Source organism: Merops nubicus, unplaced genomic scaffold (assembly GCF_000691845.1).
Source record: "Merops nubicus isolate BGI_N331 unplaced genomic scaffold, ASM69184v1 scaffold12695, whole genome shotgun sequence".
NCBI lineage: Eukaryota > Metazoa > Chordata > Aves > Coraciiformes > Meropidae > Merops > Merops nubicus.
Window position 1 is genome coordinate 7542 of NW_008610350.1, and position 25710 is coordinate 33251.

A 25710-nucleotide genomic window follows, 5' to 3' on the forward strand; every position below is an offset into this window, starting at 1 on the left:
TAGCTAGGCTTGAGTCATGTAGTCCAGAAGTGATGGGTCTTTGTTTTGGGAAAGCAGTTCAGTCATGCAGCTGCTGAAGAGAATTGAACTGAGCTGTCAGTCACTGGCCCGAATACCTGCACTCTGAAGTGCCTGGAGTGGGGGTGTGACACTGTACCTCGCTGCTGTCTTTGCAGGAGGTGCAAGGCAGTGGGTTGTCAGGTCCATATAAATGATTCCTTCAGCCTAGGTGAGGAACGTCATGACCCAACATAAGGTAATAAATGCAGCATGAAGCCAAAAAGGTCAAGGACATAGCTGAGACCAGCTGTGCCTTTATTCTTCCTGAGTAGTGTGACTACAGGGAAAAGGGTACATTCAGTGTAAATGCAGAATTATTCTCCAAAGTAGTCATTTAATTTTATACAACAAACCAAATTGTGCTGCTTCTTTTTCTTTCTCCTTCCATATATAAGTATTTCATCTAGCCTTAACACATCAAGACTAGTTGACAAGAAACAGCAATGTATTTGCAATGATTTTGAACTGTAGAGGTTTGTTCACTGCTGTCCCTAGAGGTCTAAAATGCTGTTTATTTGCCTCTTAAAATCCTATTAGTCTACTTTCTCCATACTTTACCTTATGAGGGTGATCATGTTTCTGTTCTTCTCATTAAGTCACAAGCTGTCTTGATTTTTTGTTAATTTCCAGCCCAGTCATTGCTTATATAAAACCAAATCCTGCTCTCTCTACTTTGAGTATGAATTATTATGGCAAATAGGTTTTGACCTATATAAGTAAAGTGAAATATTACCAAAGCTTTGCTTTCACATGCTATTTCAAAGGAGAAAAGAAGTATCAGGACTGACTAAATAAGGTGAACTTTGCATCTGCAGACTGTCTGACGTAAGAAGTGCTCATCTAATGCATATTATGGTGCATTTAATGTAGTAACACTATTACTAAATAACTGCGATTTTCTTTTTGTTGGTCTGTTATTAGGATCCATACTATAGATTTAATGATGTCATGTACAGGTGGATCTCACTGGATAACTGGACTTACAGCAGGACATTCAGAACTCCTTTTGATGTCAGGTATGCATTAAAGATATGTCTAAAATAGTTCTGTGACATATTTCATGCAAAATTGCTAGTTAATCCATCAGCTCAAAATCTGCTTAATACTTTTGTATCTAATAAATTATGCAATAGTGTGCAGCTGCAATACTGTTGCTAAAGAACACTTCAGTAGTTGCTTCCCCCTCTTTTTTTAATTGTTAAAAACCACTTATGAATTGCCAACTAAGAAGGGATAATATTTCGGCTAATTGGAAGGTAGCCCAGCTGATAGTTGGTGGGTATGTGAAGATACTGTGTTGCAGGCTTGAGCCACTTCAGCTGTCATCTTAATGTGGATATTTAAAGATACGATGTAGCCACTCAGAGAAAGTTAAACAATTTTGGAGATGGTAGAGACAACTGCTGCTAAAGGTAATGGTGACATGCGTTTTTATATAGTCTATCTCCTGTGTGTTGTTAGCTCTGGGTATTCTAACAGGTTTTTATGCATATATTATTTTCCACAGAAAGTGGCAGAAAGTAAATTTGGTTTTCGAAGGAGTAGATACAGTAGCACAGATCCTGATCAACAATATCACTCTTGGGAGAGCAGACAACATGTTCAACAGATATGTAAGTAATGTGTTTATTCCTGAAGGTGCTTCTGTTGTTCCTTCAAAGCCCTTTTGTGCTGAGCACTTTCAGTGCATTCCAGTACACAGAAAAACTGGTCCTTGGATACCGAAAGTATTGACCTGGTGACTGCACATGTAGTCAGATAACTGTTAGAATGAGACGTGTACTTACCTTTTCAGTAGCAGCAGGGTCAGATCTAGAGGTGATTGCATCTTGTTCTAAATGAGTGGACCCATGGAAGAGGATCAATTCAGCTAATAATTTAAGTCTTACTTCTTGGGATCTGTCACAGCTCCAAGAAAACCTAAGGTTAAATCTGTTATATTAGCTGTAAATCTGCTTACTAATTGGTATTAGAATGGTTTACATGTGAATACTGAAGTGAAAATGCACGTGTTGTAAAGCCTTTGTAAGTGTTTCCATGTTTGGGTGTGTTTTTTTGTTTGTTTTGTTTTGTTTCATACAGGGTTTTTGATTTTTAATATTGGGGTTTTGACAACATTGTCTTGCATTTTTTAACTTAGACTGTGTCACCATGAGGGTACTCAGCATGCTATGATCTTGAGGGTGGCAAAAACATTCAAGCTAATTTTATAGCTTTAATGTATAAAACTATTCTGAGTACTAGCATAAGGGACAATCCTTGCTTTTCTCTGAAAAGAATCAAAAAAGGAAAAGTTAAAGGAAGAATTTTAGTGGAATAACTGAATTGCAAAGGGAACCTGGTGTCTTCATATCCAGCATTCACCATTCTGGCAGGTTTCATTGCAGAGCTATTGAGACAGGAGAGCTAGATTCTGCCACCTGGGTCTGTGTGACCTGGGACAAATCAGTTTGTTTCTCTGTGACTTAGTTTTACTGAAAGCAAAATAAGAAATTTCATAGAGGTTTTATGAAATTGTAGTTATTTACCGTTTGGAAAGTATCTAAAGAATTGTCAGCAGCAGTCTCTGTGGAATTGGGGAGTGATATTGTTTTACCCTTATTTTGTTAGCAGTTCATGAAATGACCTTCACTGTAAAACCAGAGTGTACTGTGTTAGATTGAGTCTAGGAGTACTGTGACCCAGACTTCTGCTTTGTTCTCCCATTACACATGGCAATGAAGTCTGCGGGAAGGACTCTGTGAAGGCTCTGTATGGGGGTTGCTATTTGCTTTTAATTTGCTGCTTTGTGCTACAGATGTAAGTGATGCTAGCTGGGCTGCTCAGGGCTGGAATGAAAAATTGCCAAGACTTAGCCTGTCACAAGTAAACATGGTGAAGAAGAAATTGGTAGCAGTTGTTGGAACTGTCTTTTCTTGGTAGCACAGGATAATTCTGAAACCAAACATTTATCCTTCTATCCAGCCACACTGAAGAGGATTTTGTGAGACAGTGAGGAAGACCCCAAATGCTTTATTTGGTGCTGACATACAATGTATATCTGTACATTTTTGGGATGAGAAGTGCAGGTGGCATGAGATGCAGCTTTGCAGCACTGACGCCAAAGGCAGCTCAGTGCTTTGTGGTAGCTAAGCTGGCAGCACAGCATGAGTTGGAAGGACTCCTGTATAGACCAGCTTTCTGACTTGAAACAACTCTTTCTGTAGATGCAGATGAGTTCTGAATGAGGAAGGAGGGTAAAGAATCTCTTGCCATCCTTATGCTTCAAGCACTTCAGCGTGCAAGCTGAGTGCTGCAGCGTACAATGGGGGCTCAGAATGCGGAAAGTAGTTTGCACAGAAACATCTCCTGGTATCGAGAATGTTACTCTGTATTTTCTTTTTTTAGCTTAAGAAGTAGCCTTTCTTTTCCCTCAAAACCAGAGCCTGTCGAGACTGTACTTCAAGTGCCTTTGAATAATGTATGTATGGTATTAAAATCCCAATGTAACAGTGATTATAAATCCCATAAATAAATGTCAATGCTGTAAAGATTTTGTTCTGTTCTCTTGACCTAGAGCTTTGATATTACCAGCGTGATCAAGGAGGTCAATTCTGTTGAAGTCCGTTTCTTATCAGCCGTTTCATATGCAGCAGAGCAGAGCAGATGTCACAAAGCATACAGCATCCCCCCGGCGTGCCCTCCACCTGTGCAGAAAGGAGAGTGCCACGCTAATTTCATCAGAAAGGTAGGGGCAGAATTGTCTGTCTCTGGCTTCAGGCTTGGAAAGAGGCAGGCACCATGTGCTGTCCTTACAGAGGCTTTCTGAAACCTGCAATGTCATTTTATCGGTAGGGTGTAGTTTTCATTGCAGCTTCCTTCTCCTGTGCCCCACTAGAAACTTGTACTCTGGTGTGTCAATAATAAAAGAGGCATAAGAAGGGCCAAGCTCCATATCTAGGTGATAAGAATGCCTAAAAGCCTGTTTTCAGCAAGGAGACTTGTTGAAGGATAGCCCTGAGAAACGTGTAATCATTGAATTTTGATCCACGGGGTGGGTTCAGCAATGTGTGCTGACAATAGAGTTCACTGTTGCAAATACCAGTCTATATTGCCAAGGCTGTAAAAATCTCAGCCAAGCAGCTTTGAGAGTGTTTGCTATTGCTCGTGTGCTGTGCTATTTATACTGGGCAGCTCTGGCACATCCCGAGAAGTGTTACCTAACAGAGGACCTGTACTCAGCTTATTATGGTGTTGTGAAGTCTGACTTCTAAGTACATGTTCAGTGAAAACAACAGTGTGATACACAATGAATGAAGCTGAGAAACTGATTTATGACAGGTCTTCATTGCTGTTAAAACTTAAGGTAAACTGTCATTTAAATAGCATCTCACATATTTCTGATAGCTTTGCAGCAGCTAGATAAAATGGCTAAGTGATCTCATTTCTCTTTTTGGGTGTTTTTGCACTTTTGTCCCCAGTTAAGTGTCTTTCTTGTTAATGATTTTTAGTCTTTTTAGTAAAGTCATTTTAAAGCTTCCTCAAAAAAATGACTGGAATCCTGTCACACTAAACCTGGATGTGATTTCCTTTAAAATTTGTTAATGGAAGGATGGACTCCATGTTATCCTGGGAAGATCCTTCAGGATTAACATGTTGACTTTATTACTACTCACTGCTACTTTTATTTTCTCTACATTTTAGAAGGTTGATTAATTCTTCTGAGTCTGCTGTTTTCCTTAGAAATCAGTGCAGGGAGGAGCTTGGAAGGAAGAAGGCACTTAAACAGCTGTAGCCTTATTTGTAGAGCTAAACCAGACAGGAATGATTTTATGCTTTACTGAACTACGGCTTTAAATTTGTAAGAAAATACCTTAGCAGTTTTCCTCAAAGGAGTTGTTTGACAGTACTTGGAAGCTGTTCCAGACATTTCCAGAAACACTCTTAGTCCCAGGTATAGGGCAACAACAGCAGTGATGTCACATTTAAAAGTAAACAAACATACTAGGACATTGCTAAAATAAGCTGGCTGCTTAGCATCTGAATGTAATGGAGAACTGTTTACATGTTTGAGATTCAGTGTTAAGTGCAGTAAACATATCTAAGTCTTCACAGGAATTCGTGGCAAGATGCAAGACTTCATTGGTAACGTACTTCAGTGATACACATGTATTGTTCTTATACTATTTCTGATAGCAGTCTGCAATATTATTAGAGAAACCTGACAATCTGTCAGTGATTCATTTGTTTATTTGTGATAAATGGACAATTACTTTCAATCTGACATGTTTTCTAAGAATGTGTTGTCCATGGTGTTACACTTGAAATAGGTACAGTGCTGGCTTCCTGGAAGGTCCTTCTGCAACTTGATAGGCAGGCAGCCTGACTACTGCTATGTAAGGGATAGGCCAGGCTTGTGCAATGTGGCTTGCCAAAATTAGCATGCCTCGGCTGTAAGTTATTAGTCTCTAAATTTAGAACTGTAGGTCACTGTACGAGACTTTAAGGAGATCTATTGTATTTGCTTTGGGGGCTGGGGCTGTGTGAAGCTTGGAGAGCAGCTGAATAGATGTCTTCAAGGGATTTGTTCACTAGAGGTCTGACCAAGTTTGAAAACAGCTAAATGTAGTGTAGGTACTTCTCTGCCTGACCAGCATTTTATAATCCTGACAGTTATTCTGGCATCAGAACCAGAACTAAGGTATTTCTCGTCCATGTGTTTGTTTCTTTTGTTTTTGTGTAAGGGGACCATAAAAAGGGTAGAAACAGTGAACATGACTGAACTACACAAATGCACCAGACACGCATCTCTTCCCTTGTACTGATCTGTGGTGGTACAACAAAGAATAGGAGAGAAAATATTTCAGATATACCCACAACTTTTAATTTGATATTGTTCTTTTAGAATATTTGAACATTCCTAACTATCAATTTTCTGCTTACTTTGTCCCTCAGGTATACAATTAAATACTGACATTACAAATTAAGACAATTTAGAACTGAATTGAGAATAACCTGCTGGCTTGGTTTTCTGATTTTTACTGGTTTTTTTCTTAAGCGGTGGGCTAGTTTGTGTTTTGCTATATTACCAACATAAAATCTTGCTGTACATGAGTGTTTAATAAAAAAATTTATTTTTTATATAATATAGGTAGCTGCAGCATAGTTCTGGTCAAGAAATATGAGGAAAAAATACTGTAGGCTTTTCTGGGTTTATGGAAACTGGAAAAATTATTTCAATTCATGGCAATATTTTATTTCTAGATCGCAAATAAATTTTATTTCTGGCACAGCATCAATGTCTGTGTGAAAAATAGGCAATTATAACATAATCATTTTGTTTTCCAGGAGCAGTGTTCCTTTAGTTGGGACTGGGGCCCTTCTTTTCCCACTCAAGGTATATGGAAAGATGTTAGGATTGAAGCCTATAACCTTTACCACCTGATTTACTTTTCTTCGACTTCTTTCTTTGGTAAGTTTCGTTACTACTTTTTATTGTTGTTTCATCATTGGAATACAAACCATTTTATTGTTAAGCTCAATTAACTGTCAGTTTAGGAAAGGTTCTATTATTTTATTATGACTTTGTGTGTAGTTCTTACCACAGCACACCCTTTTAAGTATTGAAACAGTACTTCAGTACAAACAGCAGTGATTAAAAAGATTAGAAATCAGAATATTTTTTTCCTTGAAGATCACCAAATAACTGCAGAAATATATGTAGTGTAGCTGAGGTTGGCCCTTGTTCTGTTTTGAAATATTTTTTTTTTACTGGCATGTGTTTTCACCAAGACTCCCAGTGAATACGTCTCACTTTTGCTTCACTTCCATTCAAAACAAAGGCAAAGCTGCTGCGGGAATTAAATTTTGTGTTGGGAAGACAAATGCACAGTGAGCAGAGTTTCAAGAGCGCTGAGTTTTCAGGGCACCACATGAAGTCTGAGAGAGCAAAGCAGTCATGCTATGCAAGGGTAACTTGTTGAGGCTGCAATCTGAGAGGATGGCCTCCTGCGTTCCGGCTACCTAACCTACCAAACTGGTTTCCTCCCTTGACATGGCCTTTGATTTTCCTCTCCTTTGTCCTGAAGATCATTGCAGCTGAGCAAAAGTAGTTAATTTTCTGTTGAAACTTTCTGTAAACAGTAATATGCCCCATTGTGGACCACCCGCATGCTTTCTTTCACTGCCTGTGGAGCTCAGTCTTCAGTGGAGTAAAGGCTAGCACATGAGCCCTCTGCACTGGGTTGAATTTCAGCCCTTGGGAATAGAGTTGTTGTATATGAATAAAAGAAGACGACGTCACTCCCTGGCTGCTTTTAAAGCTTCCTAAAATAGCTGCAGGTCTTAGCTAGAATTAACGTGACTAGAATTTCCATGGAAAGCCCCAGCACAGACTGTGTGTGCTCTCTAAAATTTAGTTACAGTAAAAATCTTTTCAGGTCCCTCCCACATTGCCACAACTCCACCTTCTGGTAGGTACAGTCTTGCTCTCTGGGTAAACAGAGAGACTAAACCTCTTTCATTCAGCAGAGTGTGATCTGGAACCAGAAGCAGAGCTTATTGGTATTCAAGCATAATAACATGTGAGAAATAGAGACTAAGTGAACAACTTGAATTTAAGCTGCCTGTGCAGTTATATTGCTTATCAGATTTGGTGTCATAGCCTTTTGACCACTGAGTCTGTAAAAGATTCATTGTTGTTGATTTTTGTGCCTAGACCCCACAGGTCATGGAGTTGAGAGTGGACTAGAATTTCTATATGCCCTTGGAGTGGAGGGAAAACACACTGTAATGGCTGACCCTTGTCAAGGGTGTTTTTTTAACCCCTTACACATTTCTGGGAATTGGTCTTTCCTGGGTAATGCTGGATATAATATAAACTTGGGAACACATTCATTGCTCTCCATTCTATATAAGACAGTGAAAATCACACTGGGGCTGAATGTAATTCTTTGCTTTTTGGAGGGAGCTATTATGTCCTAGAGGAAGGAGAGCTAGAATATAAACATGAAAAGAGAAAGTACATTAATACGACATTCATAGTTTGTGTATACAAAATGTTTCTTACTTCTAGTTTTCCTTGTCTTCTGTTTTATTTGCTTTTGTGTAGATGTTCATCTGTAATACTTGAAGTGTAGGATTAGCCAGGCTACATTCATGGATCAGCAATGTAATTCCTGAAGTTAATGGGAAATTTACACATTAATCTTGATTACCCTTGACCCTGGCTTGCCTTATTCAGTAAGTTCTGTAAAGGAGAGGAGCATCTGAGGTAACTGTAGAGAGATCTCAGGGAAGTCATTAACTCATTTCCTCCACCACACTTAGGTGGCAGAAGGGATATGAAAGATACAACCCATCAAGTCTAGACACAATGGGCTCAATTCATCCCCAGCATAGCTCCATTCATTTTGTATAGTGACTCTGGGATGAATTCAGCTCGTTTTCTGTTAATACTGTTTTTGTTTCATCCACAAAAGTGATTGTGCTGCCTTGTGATTACGATCTTTCCCAAAGAGTACCATGTTCATACAAGTGCTGACTAAAAGCAAATATAATGTCTGTGGAAGTTGGTGGGAAAAAAATCCTTCCTAATGAAGTGACTGGTGTCACGGTCTCTGACTTTTGTACAGAACTCTGAAAAGCCCTGAATGGCTTTCGAGTGACAAAGAGAGAGAGTTATAAAACATAAATCATATTGTGTGGTTCTCTTCCAAGTCAGCAAATGTAAACACAGATCTCAAATGCACTGAACAAGATTAACCTTGTACGTCTGTTTTGAACAGAGCCTGAAAATTGTTAAATTTCATCTGAGGTGTTTTGATTGTTTCTTTGATGAGAGATTGTGTTAATTAATTGGTAGATAGACACAATTCCTAAATACTCATTTTTTTCTCCCCCTTCACTTAGAAAAGAGTGCTCAACAGTGGAATCTTGAAATTGAGTCTATTTTTGATGTAGTCAGCTCCAAGCCAATTGCAGGTCTTGTGACTGTGAACATTCCCAAACTGCAAACGCAGCAAACATTCAGTGTGAAACTTCAACCTGGAGAAGGCAGCATTGTGCTGCTTGTAAACATCAACAAGGTAAGGAGGTGTGTGTGGAGCCCTAGCCAAACGCAAAATGTCTCCCCTAGTTTCCAATGTGTCTTTCTGCCTCCATGCCAGTTTTAGGCCTTCCTCATCTTCCTTATTGTGTTCCTGACTTTAAGAACAGTTCTTATCCCTTACAGGATAGGAGAACAGTTCTCTTCCTCTCTAAAAATTGATGTGGGACTATGTAGTTCAGTGTCAAAAAGGTGATGACGCCTTTCCCTTACTGCAAAACAAAAAGGTCACATCATCACAGGACCCTATTATATGAGCTACTTAGGTAGATAACCTTTGGATACCCTGTGTCACTTCACTTAACTGGCAGTATGTATCTTGTTTCCCATACTATTGTTTACTGGACTGATTTGGGCTAGAATATACTACAGTATGCTTGGCTTTCTCAGGAAAGACAGGAAACAGTCCTCAAACCTCTCAGTAGATACTCCTTCAGGTGAATAAAAGTGAAAGAGCCCTACAAAGAACTTTTTTTGGCAGTAAAATTAGTGGAAATTTAGTGGAGTGATATTTACAGTAATGTCTACATTGGCTTGTAGTCCCTTGGGTAGACAAAAGTTGGGAGTAGTTTTAGAGAGGTAAAGGATGCTCTGATGAGGAGAAAACTCAACTGAAAAACAATGAATTTGTTATACAGCCAGTGATGAAAGAGAAAAGAATTGGTCTGCTTACCTTCAGAGGGTGCTGGGAAACTATCTGGTGACAGAATTAATTCACCAACATTATTTAACTGTTGAGTTTTATCACACAGGTGTAACTAAGGAAAGATGTATAGACTTGAGACATGAACAAAACCAGCGTGTCTGTTCTAGTTGGCAGAAGTCTTGAATTAGGCACTGAGCACAGTGTGGCAAAAAGAGGCACGGACTCTGCCTTGGCTTGGTGCTCAGAGAGCAGGGCCCTAGCAGAGCTGAGTGTGCAGCACTGAGCCTGACAGTGGCCAGCCAGGGCCAGTGGGCAGGGTGGGAGCCCTGGCAGGGGCAGCAGCAGCCGCAGCTGATGGCGTGCTCCAGTGGGGCCAGCAGCATAACGGAGCTGCCATCTGCTTCACTACCGCAGGGCACGGTGAGATTTGTGGGTGAGCCATGGGCTGTGAGCAGGAATCTGGGGCTTCTGACAATTCTGGCAGTTAATAACATTTGAGGTCTGCCCTCAAACCTTTGCATATTTTACTGGCTTCACTAATTTTCTCCGTGGCTGTGTAACGTTGCATTTGTTTTCCCAGTTTGAATCTGTTATGCATGTATTCTCAAGTTCTCTTGTCTGCTGTTTGAGTGGAGAAAAAACGTGTTAAAGGCAAGTAGGGTATTTATGTTATAGTGAGCACACTCAGTGACTTGCATACTTACCTGCTTTGTTTCATTTTGGCACAAAAGCATACAAACCTATGATTTTTGTTACTGTTGTCATCAGACCTGCAAGTTGCATGGGCTATTATACATTCCCAGTTTCATTTAAAACTATTGTTAGTCTCTGTTTAGGCTTTTCAGGGAGTATTTTAACCAGGCACTGCAATATGAAAGTTCAAAAATGCTTTTGGATTTTTCAAATGCCCCACCCTCAACCTCCCTTCAACCTCAGAAGAAACGTTAGTGAAGTATGACTGCAAGTTTGTGAGGAAGCACTTCCTTCAGAGCAGAGGCAACTGTGGTTTTTTTACTTTGTGCACAAAAGGCTTTGCTGCATGAATTCACATCAGCTGATTTTACATGAAGCCCTGAACTGTGGTCCTATGTGTCAATGAGCCTAATGGAGCCCTTATTCTGTATGACAAGGCTTGTGTGGTGCATGTGGAATGCGAGACCTCACCGGGAGTTTATTCCTGGTTGAGAGCTCATTGCACGTTATGTTGTGAAATCAGGAGGTGTCTGAGCGGTGCGGATCACCCAAGGTGCACAGCAGCCTCGCTGCAGTTGCCACACAAAGTGCTGTGTTGCTCACATGACAGCATTTTGCTTATCAGCAATGTTGAGCATGGGGATGACATCACTCGTGGCCAATGAGACTCTCCAGCCACGCCAGGTGGCTGCAAACACTCCCTGGTTGTTGGGGCACACACTGATTTTGTGCTTCCCTTTGACTAACCGTGCAGCGCAGAGATTAGGGCTTCTGCACAAGCAGTTGTGATAATTGTGTATCAGGGAAGCTCGGATGTTAGCAGATACATTCATGATTGTGTCCAAGCATGGCTGCAGCAAAACATATTGTTGGGCTGCTCTCTGGCCTCATTTTATTTGACACAATTGAGGCACTCCTTACGTGCCTCCATTCAGTGCTGATCCCTCCATTGTTTGGTTGCATGCATTATGGCTTGCTTTCCACGATTTTTGTGTTGTGCACTCAGCTGGCAAATGCTGGCAATAGGATTGAGCAGCAGAAGTAGGCTGCTGGAACAAAGATATAAATATTACTCTGTGACTAGAAAAATTAGAAAATCAAATCATTAGAAGTAAAAAAAAAAAGACAAAAAATCAAATCCTAGAGGTAGGGGGTTTTATGGTTTTAAAAACGACAGAGTATTGATGACATGATTAGGAAGCATAAAGCAGAAAACACTGAAAAGAAAGAATGAACCTTATAATTTGACTTAAAAGCTTGACATAAGTAAAGCAGTCACTATGGTCACGTGTTACCCAAGTCACAACTGGAAAACATCACATCTCTATACTGAATGTTGTGTGTGATGGATAAAAGGGTCAGTGAGAGGAGAGGTGTGATATAAGGGCTAATGAACAATGTCTGCTCCTGACACAGGTGTTTGAGTTTTGGAAGGCTATTCTGTCAATGTACCTCAGCTGAAGGGTAGCAACTAGGTGTGCACACACGTGCTCACAGCCTGCTGTGGACACAAGATGAACTGATAGCCTGGACTTCAGTGGAAGAAATCATACTTCTCTCTTTAAGTAATTTTCACCTCAGAGCTGCAGCTGGAGAGGTCCCCGTTACTATGGCTCATCTGAGGCACATAAACTCATTAGAGTTGTGGTAATTCACTCACCAGAGCCCCTAGGTGTGTGTTATGTCTCTTTTTACAGATGTTGCTCTGACTTTCTCTCTTGTGTGTTGAAGAGTTCCCCAGTGGAGGCTTGGTGGCCGAATGGGCATGGAAAGCAGACTGGATACAACATGACAACAACTTTCATCATGGAGGCAGGATACCAGATTGAGAAATTTTCAAAGGTGAGCCCTTCAGCTTCATTACAGCTGGCATTGTACTGCTTCTGGTAAAGATATCTGCTCTGAATAGCAGGTATCTAAAGCTCTTGAATATTTTGCTGGATTGTAATATGCATGTGAAACTGCTAATGAAAAATTATTTTTTTTTAATGTCATAGTGTATGTTTACCTGTTTTCTGGTAGCCTCAGCTTATATGGATGCCTGTTGTGGTTTGAGGCTTGGAATGGGGGCGTGACCTTCCAGCAACGGGGAGGACCCTGGGTTGGGGGGAACCATTGTATTCCCTCCCCTTCCCACACACACTCTGATAAGAGGCAGGGAGTGGTTTCTAATTTCACTCCTGCCTTGGAGCTCAGAGAGGGAGGTTGTCCTTTCACTCCGTGGGACCCTGCAACCATTTCTGAGGGTTTTGTATATTTTATTTTTTGTATTATTCCCCTAATCTTTGTATATATTATTTTCCTTACCTCCCTTTTTTAATTTTCTGTTCCTTGTTGAACAATATACTTTCATTTTTTTTTTTTCAAAAGTGTCTCTCTCTCTCTCTCTCTCTCAGGGGGGGAGAGGCGAGTACCTAGTTCTGTTCCGTGTGGGTCCTGCCCTGAACCCCTTTTTACACGGAACCAGGACAATGCCTTACTTGCATTGAGACTTGAAGATGACTTACAGTTAGTTGGAAACCTCAGAATGGAAAAGGTGTTTGCTTCTTAAGTTTTCTATCTTATAGAAAAAAAACGCTTGTAAACTTCATATACCATGCTGAGTTTTTGCATCGTGCACTGAAAACCCCTTTTATATTTCTGTAGGTTATGTGAAGATTTATTACTGAGATTTTTCTTGTTAATTGGGTGTTTTTTAAAAAATTGTGGTAAAGATACTTTCCTAAAAAAAAACTAATATACACTTGCTTACTAGAATATGGTAGATGTTATGTCTTCTCAAACTTGAAACACATCTTAAATGTGACCATGAAAGTAGTATTCAGGGAAATGTGCATAAGGGTTCCTGCACTACATTGGCTGTATAATTAGCTGTTTACTTTTTACTAAGAAGCCTAGAAGTGGTAATTTTAAATTGTCCATTGGAAAAAAAAAATCATACTAATTAGACTGGGGGTCCTTATGCCATCAACCTATGGAAACAACCAAGTATATTTACACATTTATTAGATGGTTCTGATGTGTACTGCTTCACTAAAAACTAATCTAGTTATCGGGCATCTAAAACTGCCATTTGCTGTAATATTTGTTCATGTGAAAAATCCTGTGAAAAGCAGTAGCTTCTGGAGGTCCTGGCCTTTATAGGGCTAGCCCTTAGGTTGATTATGAAGTCATAATAATGGTGAAGATTTATTACTAACAATTTAATTTTGAAACAATGAAAAAGACCCAGCAAATAAATACAGTATATTATGTGTGGAAATCTGGTTGTAGGAGATATGGCTATAAAGCCTGTAAAAAGGAAAATTCTGTTGCTACTGTGTGAAAACTGCACAACGATAGGAAAACTAATGCATTCCATTTGGATAGTTGTGCCAGGATATTGCGCAGAGCCCTCTGTCATGTGATCAGAGGGACTTCATGGTCTACAAAAGATATTCAGAAGCCTCTTTCCTCCTTAAGAGGAAAAAAGGAGGGAAAAAGCATATGCACCCTATAGTGGACATTATAAATTAACCAGCATACAAAGCCTTTCCACATTTGTAGTGTAAAGTCTAGGCTTCCTTCATGTGTTCTGTGAAGCTCTGGCTTGAATTCTGACAGACACACATTCCTCCCCCACCCCCAACTGCCCCCTGCCCTGAGCTATGCAAGTGAAAAAAGGCTCCATGTGCAGCTTTTTCATGTTCTAGCACAATTTGGTCTTATGTCAGCAGGACTGAATAACAACAATCATATGGCTTAATAAGAACTTTGAGTAGTTCAGAAGATACAACCGGGGATAACCGGTTCCTGAAAGTTGTTGTTTTGTTGTCAGTTCTTTTGTCTACCTAGAACTCCATTCAGGTGCAATGTATTTCCCACCCTCTCTTTTTAAAAAGAAAAAAAAAATAGGGGCAAGATGTTTCACAAGTGGCTTGTCTCCATATGAGTATCTACATAAATTTGGAGAGGCAAAAATTAAAGGGTGAGAACTGGATATGTGGAAAACACAGCTTGGTCTTATGTCAGATTCAGCTACCTTTAGCTTGAAGTACTCTCTGTTTTCTGATATGTTAGTCTTCAAAACACTAATATTGCAAAATTTTCTGGATAGCTTCTAAGTATGTCGTTGTAAGAGCTCTATAGAACAAAAACCAGCTGTGCTGGGAACCTCTTTGTCTGAGGAAAGTACCTATTCTTTCCTGTTGAGAGTAGCAGAAAACCAAAACAGAATAAAGCCAACATCTAGGACAAGGGTTAGTTTTGGATTTGTTTTGTTTTTCTATTTAAATATTTCAGTTTAGAGTTTATTTCTCAGGATAATGTGAAACGAAGTCATAGCCAGAAATTATCTCAGTATGAAATTGATTTTCTTGTGGGAGGATTTGTCCAATTCTGTTTTCTATTGGTAAGGTGTTTTTCTTCTTACCATGTCTACATGAAAGAATTTATTACCTCTTTCATTGCCTCATGAGGCATGTTTGCTTTTCAGTTCAGTTTCTCCATCTTTCTGTATGATTATTTCTTCAACAGTGTAAGCAGAGGGGTTGTTTCTTTTATTTCTCAAGGCTGTTTTAGTACTTGGAAGATCTTAACTTCTAGCTGTCTTTCTCTCCTTCCCTCTACACCCTCTTTTCACCCCAGGCCTTTTAGCAGGACTTCCAGAAGTCTTTTGTTTTGACATTGTAGTTTTCACACTGCTTTCCTGCTGTGTGCTAATTTGTTAGGTTACTTGGGCATTCTGTGATCTTATTTCAGCTCTAGGCATCTTTATCCTACTGCTAAATCTGGGAATGCCAAATGTAATCCACGGGTCACTCAACTGGGTGGGAAGCCTTTGCATGTGACTTAAAAAGACAGGTATGTGTTTCTTAGTTGTGCACAGAACCAGCTAATAGGTCTATGTGCTCTGAGACTGGGAGAAATGCACAGTCCTCAGGCAACAAGGTCTATCAGACATTTCAAGGTGGCCAAGGTCTTGGTAGACAGAAAGGCATATAACCAAGCCAGCTGCAAGTTGTCTCCCTTGCACTTCTTTTACTCCAAAAGGCAGAAGGAATTTGCTGTAGGAAGACACACTGTGTAACTGGGTCCACTGCTGGGGAGCAATGGAGTGGAAACACCAATGCACCAAGCTGGAGGCCTGGGCATGTGAAATGGGGCTGAGGAGCTTTTCCTCTTGCTTCAGCTGTATAGGTGGTCCTGGCTGAGTGTTTCAGCCTCCCAGCTTGCCTCAGATTTGGCCAGTTGCATGAGTTCCACTTGAGCATGAATAAAGCAGTATCACATTACTTCTGTTAGCAATATAACTATTCCATTAGAAATGCACTTGGAGACCATCCCAACCTGCCTGATGACATCCATTAAGAGGACCTTCCAAATACTTTGGGAGCCCCAGCTATAAATCCCTTTCCATCTTGTGCCACAAAAAAATGCAACACTAGAGACTGAGGAGTTTTTCTCTAAGTAATTAAATTCACTGGAGGAATGTCAGAACACTTTTGCTGGTGTAGTACTTGTCCTGTAGTTTTTATTTTGTAGCCATCAATAGTTAAAGTAACCATGAAAGTTGTATGAAGTATTGATTATTTTTTAAATTCAACTTCTTGTGTTAAAATAAATCTGCAAAATTCTAGAAATGGATGTAAGTCTGTTGTCCTAAAGCTAAGTTAATCATTCTGGCCTATATTCAACCAACCCAGTGTGCAATGGGATCACAGTAGAAAAAAAGCAGGGCACGCTGTGCTCAGCACATGTGTGTGCACAGAGATATTGGACAGGGAGTCTGAAATGTCCTCAGTGGTCTGACTTCATGGTTTTTTTCCAGGTTGGGACTTCATTAGTGTGTGGCTGCTGAGCCCCACTTAGCACTAATCCGTTCTTGCCCGTGGGGCAACGCAGTGAAACTCTGCAGGATGTGGGATGAGTCCAATTTTTTCTGTTCATTCAGTGTCTATGGTTTGGTCATTGCCATGATGCAGAAGGGTTTAGTTTGAGGTGAGTGATCTGCAGCCTCCACTCATGCATCTAGTTTGCCTTGTACGTTGTCTCTGTCCAGACGTTTAATAATTGTCCAGTTGACTAAGGACCAGCAAAGAGGAAGCAAAAAAGTAGTGATTTTCTGTGTCCTCCATACCTCTAAAATAATTTTCTATTTGTATGATTCTTGATAAGCTGAAAGCTTAAAAACCACAGTCCCACAGTGGGATGAGTCATTTCCCATTTGAACTTCAGCCTCGTTTGGGTGTGAAATAAAGAACTACATTTTATCTTAAAGACGGTTATATCCCTTGCACTTAACTGGGTTAATTTTAGCCTAATTCACTAACAGATACTTGTCTCTGCTGTAGCTTGTGGCAGAGAGAGAACAGACTGTGCTCTACAAGATGACCTTTTGAAACGGCATAGCAAATAGTCATCTGAGGGAGGAGGAGTGGTTGCTCTATTAGGGACAGTCCAGAAAGAGCAAGGTTCCTGCCCTCCTGACCCAAACTTGTTGCTTTGGTATTAGCTTTCCTTCACTATTTAATTTCCCAGTTATTTCCCTATGACAATGAGCAACAGATACTAGAAAGACAAGTTTTCTTTTTGGCCCAGGTGAGTTGAACTGGAAGAGGGATGCAGGAAAAAGAGAAGTCTAAAGCCTCCCTGAAAAGAGATGGTTTCTGTAACACTTTGCAACTGTTCAGGAGCCCAGCGTGGCAGCTGCTCCACATCTGCCCCATAGCAGGTGGGGAAGACATCCCTGCAAATAAAGTGTCAGTGCAAAGTGTTATTGCAGTCAACTGCTCTCTCAGGACTATGGAATTTACTGTGTTTATGGCAGCACAGTCGGGGTACTCCTCAGAGCAGGATTGTTGCTTTGACTGAAGTAAAGTCCCAGAAAATGTCCAGAATGATTTCTTGAGAACTTTTCTTCCACCTGCAGCAGGAAGGAGGAATGTTTTCTTGTTTCAGTGTCTTCAGTACACAGTACCAGATACTAGGCTGAAAGAGCAGCTGTAGAAGTTTGGCTTGTGCTTGAGATGTGCTTTTATCTGGAATGACCTTTAATACCTTACACAGAGTCAGTGATTATTCAGCTGAACTGGTCTCTCTGAAACCTTACTGCTGATCTTGCTGTTCAAACACAGCTGCCATGGCCAGAGGGCTGTTCACTACCAAACCGGCTTTTGTGTTTGCATGCATATCTTTTTCTCTTTAATTGTTACAGCTATTAAAAAGATATTATTTCAGAGCAGCAAAAAAAGTAGCCTTTGCTTGTACTGGGTGAACCTGAAACGAGGTGTCAAGGGACAAGACTTAGAACTGAGCTGCTGTGGTCTCCTGTAAGGAGAAATGTGGCAGATTTGATGCTGTGTATAATCTAATGCAACCACCATATTCTTCTCTCTGCTCCTCAGCTGAATGTTTGGCTGAGTTCTGCAGCAAGCAAACACCCCTGTCTCTTACATACATACCTGTGTGCACATACGTGCTAATTTGTGCATTGTTTCTGTCTTAATAGGATAGGAACTTTAAAAAGTTAACAGGTTTATAGGGAGGATTCTCTTTAGCCCTTCTACAGTGTGTTTTAATCAAGCAGGAATTTAGAGATGAGACTATCTTTTGACTCCTTGGCAAATTCTAAGCTGTTAGTGTTCAGGTGAATTCCTTTTGTAATGGTTTTCTTTATTTTGTTTGAATTTATTTTTGTCTGCTTTAAATCTACGTTTCATGTTTTCACAGGCCTATTTTCGGACAGTAGAACTTGTACAGGAGCCTATTCCTGGTTCACCAGGTCTGAGTTTCTACTTCAGAATCAATGGCCAACCCATTTTCCTTAAAGGCTCAAACTGGATTCCGGCAGATTCTTTCCAGGACAGAGTGACCTATGACATGTAAGCCACATTTGATGTTGTCTGAGGAGAAAGGATCATTTTTCCTCCTCCTGATTCTCTATCTGCCCTCTATCAAAGGGTAGCATTAGCAGGTGGAACGCCTTTCAAGGTAGGACATTAATCGTTGTGGGTTGGAGGCCTTGGAATTAGGGCTTAATTAACGTTAATAGATTTGAGTGATGCTCAAGGCATGTAAATGCAATAACTGATGGGGAGGTGATTTGCTGTCCACAGGCTACTGGCCTTTCAGGTGTTTTTAGGCATGTTCCTCTAGCTGTCTGATGCAGCCCGAGACATGATCATTGGTACTTAGATGAAGTGCACTCCAGCCATATCCTAACCTGTGTTGTGCAGGGAGGCATAAGTACACAGCAGCCTCCCTCCCTTTTTGTCATGCCAGTCCAGGCTTCAGGGGTTTGAATGACACAGCCCCTCCCAGATGCAGGTGGCATGGGGGCCAAGCTGTACTTTGACTAAGCTTTTGCTCTGGGTGGTTGGGGAACCAGGACAACAGGGCGTCTGCAGTGTGCATTCATATGCAATTTAGAGGCTGCCAGCATGATTAAGGAGGAAATAATGGAGCTCTTGAAATGAGATTCAGAGTATTGGTCTTTCTTGGCCTTTCACTCCCCACTTCTTGCTATGTGTTGGGGATCTAAGGAAGAGGATACAGATTTCTGAATCTTTTAAAAGTAAATTTCTATTCAAGTGATGGATTTTTAAAGCATGTAATATCTAAGGAGAAAAACCAACCTGATTAATAAAATCTGGTATTTCTAAATCTTGTCCTGCCAATACTTCCGTAAAAGCACTTACTTGCATGTGTCATTCCATCTATTTTGTAAGAGTTAACAGGACCAAGTAACTTATTCTGCACAAAATAATTGCTTTTTGAGACCTCTGTCCAGACATGCAGGCTTAGAAGGTATCAAAATAGTCTGGTTTCTATCAGAGTTGTAAGACTTAGATAGCCTGTTAATTATAAATGTTTAGGTTTTGTTGTGGGTTTGGTGTTTGGTTTTTGGTTTTTTTTTTTTCTTATAACCTTAGAAACTCTGAAGTGATACAGTTTCATGAAACTTGTATAAATCTTGGTTTTGTATTTGACAGGTTATGGCTGCTCTTGAAGTCTGCAGCAGATGCTAACATGAATGCACTTCGGGTTTGGGGAGGAGGAGTGTATGAACAAGATGAATTTTACGATATTTGCGATGAAATGGGAATAATGGTAAAAACAAGAAACACAGAACACTTAGCAACTAACAAGAACTTCTAAGTAAAAATCTACTCTAAATGAACAAAATAAGAGAATTAATACATAATTTCTAACTATCTTTCCAAAGGATGTGATAGAGTACCAACCTGGGAAGTCAGATCAACCTGATTTTTTTTTTTTTTTTTTTTTTTTTTTTCTTTTAAATTTCTCTTTAATTTGAATGGCTCCCAATTACTGAGGCTGGCTGTTGAAACTGGAAGTGAGGTTTTGGAAACTTTATATTAGAATCCGAGCTTGTATCTTCTCTTGTAACTCAGGCTACAAATCTGTTCTTTACTAATCCCCACTTTCCTTCCCAGGCCAAAATCTCCCCTTCATCTGCCTTTCTTTTTCTCCCCACTGTTTCCCCCCTCCTTGCCCCATTTCTTGAAGTCAGGGCAACTGGACTGTGGCTTTAATTTTCTGTCTTCTGGCTCTTTCCTGACCAAAACTCTCATCTTTTTTATACTGTAGCTATCTCCTGGTTCTACATTTCCTGCTCTCTTGGGAAAGAATGAGAGAAGAAATGAATGGCTGAGGGACTGGTAACAGTGATATGTCACTTAATGCAGGAAGATGATGTTTACACTGTAATGATGAGAACAACAGAAGAATTTTTGTAGACTGCAGGCATCAACATGGACTTGCAACACTGAAATAGTTGAAACAAGTATTTCATAGGAAGCAGGTTAAATCACAGGATTAAATTATATTGGCGGTTGGACTAGATGAATTTTAAAGGTCCCTACCAACCCAAAGCGTTCTATGATATTCCCACTCTCACCCCAGCAGTCAAGACTGTGGGGCCCTGTAGCTGTGTTTAGGGCATATTCATGTGAGAGTAGCCCTGCTGAAGAATATGATACTTGAGTATATGTCCCAGATAGATTGAGAGCAAAGGCCCTGCAATGTGACCTCCATGAGGATTCTGAGGCCTGCTGTGTCTGAGTTTTTTGTGCTTTCAGCCACTTCTGAGTTACTAAAACACCGAAGTCCAACACTGATGCAAGGTATTCGGGTTTTCTCTGCTGTGGAAATGGATTATAATTCTTTTAAAAGTATTTTCTCCTTTTATAGTAATAACTGAAAAGGTTTTGGTATTTTTTGCTTCAAACTTTTTTAACAAAAATATTTCACTTGGCCTGAAGCCAAGCATGGAAGGCTTTATCCAAACGGCCATTTTGAACAAGCTGTAATTGACTGTAAATGTAGCTGTAAGGGGAACACCTGCTGCAAGCACTGATAATCCTAGATGAGTACCTTTGATTATATGAGCTTGGAGGCACATGTTAATAAAGTTTTGATGAAATAGTGACTAGAAGAGTGAAGGCCAAGTTGCATCTGGTATTAAAATTCCAAGTGTGTTTGGTCTACAGCATAAAAACCAGGAAAAGAATTGATACATTGCTGCCTTCTGCTGTGTGTGCTTGAAAAAAATAAAATGTTACATCTATTTTAGTCATCTGAATGAGTGCCCTGATTTTCAGGGCTTCTGAGCACTTACAGTTCTTTCATTTTTGACACTAGGCACCTAAGTAGGCCACTTAGATCTGTGACTGTACAGTGCTCAGTGCAAGATTTAGATCTTATTTAGCAGCCAAAATAGCAAGTAGATGCAGAAAATCAGACCCTTATTCTGGAGGGGATGGTGCTGGAGGCGTTTGATTTTCTTTCTTCTGCTAGTCTTGCAAAGGTTTAAAAGTGCATTAGAGTCAAACTATGCTTAAGGAAAAACAATGATAGCTCACTGAGGGACACAGTGAAAGTTTCTTTCAATAGAGTTTTGACGCTACACAGTCACTGAAGGATTCTGAGTGATTCTTCAGCAATAGCTTTGCTTTTTTTGTACTGTGCTAGGAGTGTAACAATAATTAATGGATCCATTATCTCCCAATGTCCTGTTCTCTATCTTCAGTTTTCTTAGGGAATGTATGCTGAAGAGTCATGGAAAGCATTTCTCACTGCAAAGAAAATGCTTTTTTTTTAAAGTCTATGAGGAGCTGGCCCAGCTCTGTTGTTTATGTAGTGTGGTCTTCAGAAAAGTGTAGTCTCCTGTAGACTCCTTTGGGTTAATGTACTTCTTCAAGAGGTTTTCCATTAACGTTTGAGATAGATTATGGGGAATCTCAAAGTTACAGGAACAAATTAAAAAACAACCAAACAAAAACCCACAAACCAACCCCAAAACAGAATAAATAAGAAATCTTACCCATCTCATTGAGCTTTTTCCTTTCCCCGTTTTTGTAATTATTGTCCTTCAAGCTACAAATGGAGTTCATTGTTAAAATGAAAGGCTTGCTGTTCTCTACTGGTACCTACTTGATCTTTCTCTGAAGAGAATCACTGTGTTGTTAGACAATCTAGTTTGTTTCTGCACCTCTTACTGGGTAAGGTTTGCTCTTTTTAAAAGCAGTTCATTTGGTATGGAAGTTTTCTGTTAACAAGTATGCTTGGACATCTGTTAAGTGTGCTTGATACCATATCAGAAGAATTTTTGTCTCTTTTTAATAAGTAATAAGGATTTGGTGTTACACCTGTAAGGTAGTAAATACAAAATTGTTCTGTTTAGCTGGAGGTTGCCCCACATTTACATTGGAGCTGTGACGTAGGCTCTGAATATTCCATTGAAACTTATTGAACTCCATCTATGGGGCAATATTACACTCATCAGTGATGGCTGTCAGGATCTGACTCATAAGAGTAAATATTTTTTAAGTCTAATATTGAGGAAAATCACTGTGGAGTATGCATATTCTGAACCCCATGGAGGATGTGGTGGGTTTGGTGGTACTTTCCAAGAATAACAAATAGAACATTTCAGTTTAATTCTTTTTGAGATAAATACCTTCTGTCTGAATGAAGGATTGCACATCTTGTTAACCATCTCTTTTTCAAGTATGTAAAATTATTTACTAACAGATTTAATTTATTTGTTTTTCTTTCCTTTTCCCTGTAGATTTGGCAGGATTTTATGTTTGCATGTGCACTATATCCAACTGACGAGAATTATTTAGAATCTGTAAGAGCAGAAGTTTCTCATCAGGTATTTTGTCCATGTGCCAAAGCTCTGTTTCCCATTACCTATTTTTGATTGACTGACTGTCTAAGTTAGCTTTCCAAAAATGCATATTTGGAAGTGTTTGTTAGTATAAGTTTGTGTGGCAGACACAAAACGTAATCTTGCTAAATCCTCTTTAACTTACTTGCAGGAGTAGTCAGTCAAGCAGAGGTACAGACCTTCGTCGTGTCTAAACTGCCCTCTTCTGAAGGATGTTTAGGAGCATTCAGTGAGAGTGAGCTCTAATTACAACAGGCCCTAGCACAGAATTAATTTACCCTTCACATGTGGCGGAGTAGATGAGGATGGAGGTATATATGTGCATATGGTGGATTTATCTCAGCATATTAAAAGTTTGCCCCTCTTTAAGTGTGTATTACAGAAGTTTGAGCCTGGTAGAGAGCTGAGGGAATGATGAACAGTGCAGATAAACCCAGGAATTTTAGGCTCAGCATATGTAATATACATGTGGATTTGTAATTCAAGTAGTAATAAAGTGATTTTTTTTTTTTTTTAAGAGAATTAACTTTCCTTGAGTTCTGAAACTGTAAATTGTATTTCAGGTAAGGCGTTTAAAATCCCATCCATCAATTATTCTGTGGAGTGGTAACAATGAAAATGAAGCAGCAATTGCAAGCAACTGGTTCTCCATACCTTATGCTGACAGAGACGTCTATATCAAAGACTACGTGATGCTTTATGTGGAAAACATCCGAGAAATAGTTCTTGCTGTAAGTGGTCTCATGAAACTGTAGGGACGTATGACTTAGCAAAAAGTCATTATAGGCACATTATTGAGGAATTGCACTTTCTAAGCCCCAAAACTACACCTTTGTGATGTGTAAAGGAAGATCTGAAAATCTAGTGGATCTTGTTTCCTCTGTCCTTCCTATTTTTAATACCTCCAAAAATGCCTTAGTTCTAGTCATTAAAAAAAAACTTGCCCATTAATTATTCTGGATGATCAGATTTCCTTTGCCCTGATTTTGTTGAAGGATACTGTAAGAAGGATTTAGCAACCTTCAGAGCTTTTAATAGCCATTGAAGAAATTAATAAAGATTATTCTTTTAGTATCTGACTTTGTTGTCTTAATGAGGTTGAACAAAAGCTGTGCGAAGCATTGTTGTCATGCTGTGTAGTCATTAGATTCTGTGTTTTTGAGAAAATAACTAATGGTATTTTAAAGTATTTTAAAGAAGGCAAAATAAAGTATTTTGAAGTAAGACTTAAACTGTGAGCATGCAGAGCAAGAGCACCTGGAATGCATGAGGAAGTCTACTGTGATTTGTCACCTACCCATTTTGCACAGCTTTTGTGTTTTATTTCTCTTACTAGAAGTATCACAGTTCTTCATTCTTTAACGGAATCTGCTTTTAACTAACTTTCATTTGTGTATATAGAGTTATTTTAAAACTGATTTAAAAGTCCAAAATTGATGTCACATAACTGTGTGGGGATTAACAAACAATACTTGAACTACAGCTAAGTATTCTGAACTCCCTTGTTAGTTAAGAGATAAAACGTTGCAACAAGTTAGAACTTCCCTTTTCCACAAGAATATGAGGTTTTGTTAACCTAAAAATGTTAGTGGCCTTTTCCTTCTCAGTACTATACCCTTGTATAGTATGATCTTACTGGCTTCAGGGTATGATAATTTTAGTTTACTCTGTCCTTTTCAGGATGAGATACATTTCGTGTTGTGAGGCTCAAGTCCTGACATTTCTCTTTAATAAAGCAGGTACTCAGTATGTTGGTAACAGCAATATTATTGCCTGTTATTGAAAGATACTGGCATTGTCAGAGTAGTTGTACTCTGAGAATTTAGAATATCTACTGGAAAAGATGAGATATGAGGAAACAATAAAAAGAGACCAGGTTTGAAAAAAACTGCTGAAAAGGATCCTGGTCTTGAGGGCAGTTATGCATTCTAAATGGTAATGGCATCTTACATTCCTGTCGAATGTCTTAATTTTAGATTTCTATATTTTAGCTAGGTGTTCTGGAACTTAATTGTTTGTAAAGGCATGCTGTGGTGTTTCTGTGATTAGCTACATTGATTTGGATGGCCAATGTATGTGCAGCAAAGTGAGGTGTTCTGGCTTGATACTGGGTTTTAGTTACAGGTCACTTGTGCAGCTTGCTATCCAAGATGGGCTCTCTTTTATTTTAAACCCTTAGAAAAACTATTTTGAGTGCCAGAAGGAACCATACAGTGAAATAATTTCAGGTCCTGTATAATACAAGCCAGCTGAGGAAATTGTAACTACTTGCAGTATTGAACTATATAACTTAAAAAGAATTAAGTTTGAGCCAAAGACTTCAGGGAATCCAGGATATCCTGTAGTAAAATGTTTCAGTTAATTATTAATTACACATTTAAAAAAAAAAAAAAAAAAGTCAGTGGAATGGGACTGTTGCTTAAAATGAAGCACATGGCTAAGTGCTTTGCTGTATTTGAGCCAATTGCTGTAACTTGTGACTGGTAAGTAAGCCAGGTCCCTCTCTTACTACAAGTAGGATGATGCTAAATGAATTATACCTGCAAAAGGATTCCTTCAGTACTTTGTAGGGTACTGCTAAAAGATTTAGTATGCTAAATCTACTGAGGCTATAAATAACCACAGCTCTGAACAATTTGAAATGTAATCCTTCTTATAGTCTCATCTATCTTACCATACAGAGCCAGACAAACTGAAAATAACCTGCAATGCTACAATGCAGGTGTTTGTAGCAGAATACCTTGGCTTTGTTAGGACTCAATTTAGGTGGCTGCTTAATAAGAAAGGGGAAAATCACGGCCTTGTTCCTGCAAAAAATGCTGCAAAAGTAATGATTTTCCATAAAGAAGTCACAGTACTCAAATATTAATGATCCTTGAGTTTATTTTGCACGAGGCACACTTTAAATAGCTTTCATTAAGAATTGAGAAGCATATAAAGATAGAAATATCTCTTGATGTGAAGAGAGAATCCCTTAGAACAGCAGAGCAAGCAATATCATGCCCAGCTGTCCTCCAAGAACATAAATAAGAAGCTAATTAAGCAAGTAAA

The 25710-nt window shown here is 39.4% G+C and overlaps 1 protein-coding gene across 1 annotated transcript in view; it reads left to right on the plus strand.

Annotated features, from left to right (window-relative positions):
* The first annotated feature begins 241 nt into the window (after window positions 1-241).
* The window catches only part of MANBA (mannosidase, beta A, lysosomal), a 39470-nt gene continuing 14001 nt past the window's right edge, over window positions 242-25710 (plus strand). The window contains exons 1-11 of the mRNA XM_008940888.1: window positions 242-256; window positions 982-1076; window positions 1568-1673; window positions 3617-3787; window positions 6388-6511; window positions 8950-9125; window positions 12216-12326; window positions 18195-18346; window positions 19457-19574; window positions 22558-22644; window positions 23223-23390. Of these exons, the coding sequence (XP_008939136.1) occupies window positions 242-256; window positions 982-1076; window positions 1568-1673; window positions 3617-3787; window positions 6388-6511; window positions 8950-9125; window positions 12216-12326; window positions 18195-18346; window positions 19457-19574; window positions 22558-22644; window positions 23223-23390 (1323 nt within the window). The remainder of the gene's footprint in view (window positions 257-981; window positions 1077-1567; window positions 1674-3616; window positions 3788-6387; window positions 6512-8949; window positions 9126-12215; window positions 12327-18194; window positions 18347-19456; window positions 19575-22557; window positions 22645-23222; window positions 23391-25710) is intronic.